This window comes from Ceratotherium simum, chromosome 7, assembly GCF_057802395.1.
Source record: "Ceratotherium simum simum isolate JZ-2026a chromosome 7, ASM5780239v1, whole genome shotgun sequence".
Classification (NCBI taxonomy): Eukaryota; Metazoa; Chordata; class Mammalia; order Perissodactyla; family Rhinocerotidae; genus Ceratotherium; species Ceratotherium simum.
The window spans coordinates 12,317,877-12,325,028 of NC_141906.1; the positions used below are offsets into that span (position 1 = coordinate 12,317,877).

The 7,152-nt window shown below is 47.3% G+C and overlaps 1 protein-coding gene across 1 annotated transcript; it reads left to right on the forward strand.

Annotated features, from left to right (window-relative positions):
- Positions 1–2,026: 2,026 nt before the first annotated feature.
- On the forward strand, positions 2,027–6,238 carry LOC147916550 (serum amyloid A protein-like). Its single transcript, XM_087433980.1, has 4 exons — positions 2,027–2,065; positions 2,737–2,831; positions 5,400–5,538; positions 5,937–6,238. Exons 2-4 carry the CDS (start codon positions 2,741–2,743, stop codon positions 6,097–6,099), a joined length of 393 nt encoding a protein of 130 aa, XP_087290106.1. The 5' UTR covers positions 2,027–2,065; positions 2,737–2,740; the 3' UTR covers positions 6,100–6,238.
- The last annotated feature ends 914 nt before the right edge of the window (positions 6,239–7,152 follow it).

Sequence of the window (7,152 nt, forward strand, 5' to 3'; positions counted from 1 at the left end):
ACTGCCACTATTGTCTACTGCTCTGAGCATGGCCCCGTGTGTCCCTTCCCAGAAGACAGAAGACATTGAGTAACAAAGGAAGGGAACTTGCAGCGCTGGTCAGAGTCCCTGTGAGAGTTCCTCTAGCGTCTAAAAAATGTACCTGCTTTCTCTCCAATAATTCTATCAAAAGAGAAGGACTTGAATGAGGTGAGAAAGTGCAGAGTGGATTTCCAGCATTGAATGGCCCCAGAGGGAGTAAAGGAATTATAACAGGATGTGATCACTGGCCCACAATTTCTGCCCAGAGGAAAATAGGAGAGAGGGGGTCTGAACATCACATGCCCTGCTCTCTGAAGCAGCGCCCCAGCACACTTGTGACCAATGGCTGTGGAGGGCTGACAACTCCCCCTTCCCCACCATGTCTATTCCTAGGAGCAAGTGAGCCAAGCCAGCTCCGGAACCCTGAGTACCCGGACCAGAGGGAATCCACCTTTCCCAAGGAAAGAAGTTGTGGAATGTCTGTATGTTGCTTAGCATTGCCTTCATAAGAACCAAAGGCACAGGGAAATCCTTGACAGTTATCTGCCCTACAACTTTCATCTCGTGTACCTACAAGAATTAAAATAGGACCCAGACCCAGAAAGAGCCATCACTCCTAATTTTGGTAGGCTCTAATCTAAGAAAATGACTCCCAAACGGTGGTGTAATCCTTGCTTGACTTACTTCATCCTGAGTCACTGCTCCCCTTTCTAATGTCCTACTCAAATTCCTCTGATCTTCTAACACATTTGGAGTCCTTCATCCTTGCTCTTCTCTGGGTTACCAGTGGACCTCAAGTCCCACCTCCTTCCTGGCTGTTGTTTCCATCTTCCAACATTTCAACTAGCAAGTCTCCATGATGTGCTTGCATCAGTCTTGGAGATTCCTTCCCTAGTATCTCCAATGCACTGCTCACGTTCCTTGTCTCCCAGAAACACTCCAGGCACAAATCCTGAGCTGGTACTCCCTGGGCTGGGCCTTACTTGCCCTATGCTGTCCTCAGGCTCCAGCCCAGTATCCCACTGTGAGAAGCACCATGTCTGTCCTTTAGATCCTCCGTCATCTCTGCCACGTTACACACACATCATCCTTTCCTCTCTAGGGAAATGCAGCAGCTTCTAAAATTTCCCTTTAGGATGAAGGGGCAGGGATGGAGCAGAGAGTGGACAATGGACACCATCGTTCTGAAAACACCTGCACATGATTGCTTCCAAGATTATCTTACTAAACTCAAATAACAAGGTGTAGTCCTGCTTTTCTGGTTGAAACAGCTTTTTTCTATCATCACACTCTTGTAGCATTCTTGTGCTGCATCGCAGCATCCTTCCTGAGTCTTCTGTTTTGATAAATTGGTAGCCAGTGGGCCATTTCCTGCTCATTTTTGTGGCGTATGGTTTCTACATGACATTGTAGCAAATTTCTATACTACCATTCAGCATTTCTGGATTAGTGTCCACCAAATATAACCTGCCGTTATGACCTTCAATAGCAACTGATGGTGAATACACCCGAGTCTGGAGGACTCCCTTTTCCAGTGCTGAGTCCACCCACATGGGTGCTGGGAGTTTTATTTTCCTGAATGGTCTATCCTCTTCCTTTCCTACTCCTGTGCCCTGGAGTCCCAGCTTCCTGCTGAGCTGTCCCTTCAAGGAAGCCAGTTCTGCTGGTCCATTTGGCCTATGTTCTTACATTTTTTTAATGAAATCACAGCAAATGTCAGTACATGATTGTGGGGGGCAAAAAACCCTGTCCCCACCTTGAGTGAGACTGGAAACAGGCAGAGGATCCAACTTGCTACACCCCTGAAAGCTACCATATTGCACAATCTGGGAAAATTAGATGTGTGTGAAAAATAACCCTGATGTTCTGGTTGCTGTGTTCTGGCCAAGAGGAATTTCCCAAATTTCATTTCTTTCCATCACACCTGTGTTTCCATTGGTTCCCCTAGTAAAGTGTCAGTATATATAGCACCAGCCACATCTCCCAGGCGGGCAGCACAGGCAGCTCAGCTCACCAGGAGCCCAGCAGGAAGAGACAGCCACAGGTGAGGTGCTAGAACTTTCCAGCAGCTTTCCTCTTTGAAGATTCTCTTTCCCCACCAGCATCCTTGTGCTGCATCCCAGCTCTCTGCCTCCTTCCTGAGTCTACTGTTCTGACAATCAGAATTCAGCAGATGCGAATACTTTGGGGGAGGGATTCTGTTGTATGCTTCTTCTGTGTGGAGTCAGTGATGGGTAGAGCAGGCTTCTGCGATTATTGTGGACAGTTTAACTCATCTCACATTACAGAGAGGTGTGTGGTTACAAAGTCCCCAAATGCCTCTCTCGGAACTTTCCCTACAGTGGTTTTCAGAGCTGATAGGGGACGATTGAAATGGAAAGTGGTTTACTCTAGAGCCCATTGCAATCTCTTATCCAGTAAATCACCGGGATTCCAATGAGACAATGGAAATGGAGAACTGGGCTTTCTGAAATTCTATCTATCTATCTATCTATCTATCTATCTATCTATCTATCTATCATTTTCTATATATATACATATATGTGTGTGTATATATATGTGTATACAGATATAAATACATAGATATAGATGTATATTAAATTAATGGTGTTTTAATTTGAAATACAAGAATGGGTCAACATTACTCCCTGAAACAACCAAACCAAAACAAAACAAAGACATGTGTCATCCTTGTGTGTCTCCTTGACTCTGCAGCAGGATGAAGCTTTCCATCGGCATCATTCTCTGCACCCTGGTCCTGGGCGTCAGCAGCCAAGGATTTTTTTCATTCCTCAGGGAAGCTGGTCAAGGTAAGGACCAAAGGATGGGGGTGGGGGAGAGGCCGCAACTAACTGCCCCGAGGATTCACCTGAGCAGAGGCCACATGCCCACAGGGCAAAGGGTATAAAAGGAGCTCGGTTTTCATGGTAGCTGTTCTCCAGAGCATTTTTTTTCAATTGAACTGTATTTGACATATAACGAGTTTAAATTTAAGGTGTACAACATGTGAATTTGATACATTTATGTATTTTAATTTGATTGTCATTGTGGCAAAAATTAGCACATCTATCACGTTATACATTATCCTTTCTTTTTAATAGTTGGAGTAATTGAGTTCCAGTCTCTTAACGAGTTTGATGATTATAACACAATATTGCTGTCTATATTCACTGTACTCTGCATCAGATCTCTAGGGCTTATTTACCACTGCTTTTAAGTTTGTACCCCTAAACAACATCTGTCCTGTCCCTCTACCCCCACGCTGTTCTAAGCAGCTTTGCACTCTTCTGTGGGGATCCCCAGGGCCGAGGTCATAATGTTTGGGCCCCAGCTATCAGCAGGAGTGAGAAGACCGGAGTTCAGGGGTGCCATGTTTCCTAAATACAAGTGGGGCTCTACTGCCGCCTAGTGGGGCACAACCAAAGTAACTGAGCTTTTAGTTACTTATTTTTGTGAGGAAGATCAGCACTGAGCTAACATCCATGCCAATCCTCCTCTTTTTGTTGAGGAAGATTGGCCCTGAGCTAACGTCCATGCCCATCTTCCTCTACTTTATATGGGACGCCACCACAGCATGGCTCTACAGGCAGTGCGTCAGTCCGAACCGGGGAACCCCGGGCCGCCACAGCAGAGCGCACGCACTCAACAGCTTGTGCCACCAGGCTGGCCCCGTAACTGAGCTTTTAATACGTCCCAGATACTCTTCTAAGAACTTTACATGGACGAATGAACTCGTTTTCATCCTCAGGTTTTAATCCTTCCATTGTGAGATGTAGGTACCATTATCCCTTAACAGGGAGACTGAGGCACAAAGAGATTAAGAGGTCTAACAAAGTCCCAAAGCAGAGCAGGATTTAGCCCAGGTCGTCGAGCCCCCCATGCCTGGCTATTAACTAGGTACCACCCTGCCTCCCAGACAGGAGTGCATGTGGGAGAGTGAGGGATTTGTGAACACACACCCGTTCTTATCTGAGCAAATGGCGAAGAGTGGGGATGTGTGTCTATGGAAGGCAACTCTGCAGGGCTCCTCTCCCCATAAGAAAAAGCACAATGAATTCCTGATGATGGTTCTAGTGGGGCTGAGACCTGGCCAGGACCCGGAGAGCAAGAGATATTTATCTCACTAGCCATAGTAAGGTGGCAAAAATTTGTTTATTTCACAAAATTATTTTGTGTTATTATTTTTCTGATAGTTACTCAATAATTGTTTTAAGAATTTGTGGTTATCCTCTCTAAATCTCCCAGACCCAGCTAAAAATGTCTTTTCCTCTCTTAGGTCAATGTTTCTCAGAGGGTTGTTCTAGAACCACGCATGAAATGCCCTGGGTCTGGGAGCTTTGTGAAATGCAGACCCCCGGGTCCAGGCAATCCCCTCTCTGAATCACGGTCTGTGGGCTGAGCTGGAATCTGGCCTTTACCAAGCTCCCGAGGTGATATTTGTGCGCTGAAGCCTGCGAACCACTCCCTCGGGTCCCTTCAAGGGACCAAATGTGTCAGCCTTTCTGAAAGGACTTATTATGCAAGTCTGGACTCCATGGATCTATTTAAATCAGTAACTGAGAGGGAATAGGTATAGTAAGAAAGTCATAGCTCTCAACACAACTAACATCTGAACACCAGGAACAATAAAGACATAAAACGAAGACAAGTTACCACATGGGGATATTACATAAACTAGGATTACAACTCTATGTTAGACTTTTCCCTTTTTCCTAATCAGTTAATCTTAAAATCTTTGCCATATTATTCTGGCTTGATCAGATTCACTGGAAAGGACACTGGGCTTTAGAGCTGGCGGGTCAATTGCCCTTTGTCGGCATCTGATCACCCAGGTTCTTTAAAGCTCTCTTAAGGACTCACCTTTGTCACCTGCCAGTTGAATTCTGACAGTCAACCAGGTGCAAATGTGCCCGGACATTCACATGTACTCAGGACAAAGTGGTCCTCACACTGCCCACAGGGATGAAGTCGTCCTTTGACGGGGTGGGGAGCACCGTGGGTTCCCAGCCTCCCTCAGAGTCGCCTTTGTTCTCACGCCCCGGTCAGAGGGTTCCCTGCATCTTTCCAGGTAGAGGCTCATTGTACAACCACACATCCCCTAAGGACCATCCCACCTCTTCCTCACACGCATCACTTACAGCCTAAAACAAAGTAGCCACAGAACTTGGAATGGAATCAGACAGAATAAAACTTGCACCTGGTCTGATTCTCATCACATTAACCAGGGAGTGAAAAGTAAAGGAATGTTCATCTCAAGCCGTATCATCTCCAAGGGCTTTGTCAAAGAATGATGTCTCAGAACCAGTGGGAAGAAAATTTCTTATATCTCTAGTTTGCCAGGATGTGATCACCTTCTTATCATTTTCTTTCCCTTTCAGGGGCTAAAGACATGTGGAGAGCCTACTCTGACATGAGAGAAGCCAATTACAAAGATTCTGACAAATACTTCCATGCCCGCGGGAACTATGATGCTGCAAAAAGGGGCCCTGGGGGCGAATGGGCTGCTAAAGTGATCAGGTGACTCGGGTCCTGTGGGTGCAGGGGTGGGTGGGCAGAGCTGGGCTGCCTTGGACAGCAGGAGGGGCCACGGCCTGGAGAAGTTTCCTCTGGAGGCTGAGGCCCCTCCTCCTGTGGCCCACCCTTCCCCTCTGTGCCCAGTGTGGGGTCTGAGTGGTGATAGAGCCAGAGCAGGGCTGGTGGGATTGGGCGACTCCCAGCCTCCTCTCTGGTGCTGTTCACCCAGCATCAGGGGCATCAGCGGGGCTGACTGGGCTGTGCCTGGGCAGCCTCTGTGTTTTAGCCCCTCTCTCCCGGGCTCCTCTCAGAGCCATCCCTGGGAAAGAGGAGAGACAGAGAGGGTGGGCTGTTACTCATCAACCCCAGATTAATCTCCTACCTGCCCTCCTCCATTCCAGTGATGCCAGAGAGGGTTCTCAGAGATTCACAGACCTTTTCAGGCATGGAGACAGCGGCCATGGAGCGGCAGACTCGAGGGCTGACCAGGCTGCCAATGAATGGGGCCGGAGTGGCAAAGACCCCAATCACTTCAGACCTGCTGGCCTGCCTGACAAGTACTGAGCTTCCCCTTCACTCTGCTCTCAGGAGACGGGGCTGTGAGCCCCCTGTGGGCAGGGACACCAAGTTATTGAGTTCTATGTCCACAAAAGCCAGTAGAGGGCACATAATTAGTGTCTAATAAATGCTTAAGAGATTGAATTTGTTGAAAACTGTGTGTTATTCTTTGGTCTAAAGTGCCCTTTTGTACCCAAGGCATGATGGATGGACACCCACGTGAAGGCCAAGCCTGTGCCTGTGGGTGTGGGTGTAGGGAGACAATCTCAGCGTCATACAGGACAGACACCCTGCACCAACCCTTCCCTGGATCAGACCTGCTCCCCTCTCCAGGTCCCTCTGGTTACATTGGTGCTATTTCCAGGTCCTTCCGTGTCCAGGCCTCCTCACTCCCTCTCCCTTGTGTCCTGTCACCTCTCTGCCCCCAGGGTCTTAGTCCCCTTAGTTCTATTCCTCAGTGATCTCTGTCTGGGGACAGGAGACACAACCATGGGAGGAGTGGACTCTGGAATCCTGCTCCAGCAACTGCCACCTAGGTCTCCTGTTCATTTCTCAGCAACACCCACAAATCCAATTATTAACCCATTTCTGTCCATGTCACCAAGAAATGCCTCCAGAGCCATTTCTCTCCCCCTTATTTTCATCCCTTACACAAAAGTTCCCATAAACAAAACGTGTCAAGAAATGGAGGGCTAGTGACAACATGATGATGACATGCCGGCAGACCTTGTATTGCAGTGGATATGTTGTGTGTCCTGAGAGGAGGTCATTTTCCCTTCCTGAGCCCTCTCCAACAGAGGGGAGCCAGCAGCATGTTATTTCTTATTGAGGAAAATAGCGTCATTAATAAAAGAGGTTTGGGTCTGTGAGAGCACAGGAATTATGGGTGACTCTATAAATCATGAATTCCCAGGTAAACAAAGACTCTTCACCAAAAAATTTGTACACCAATGTTCATAGCAGCATTGTTCAAAATAGCCAAAGAGTGGAAGCAACTAAAATATTTATCAATTAATGGGTGTTTAAACAAAATGTGGTAAATTCATACAATGGAATATT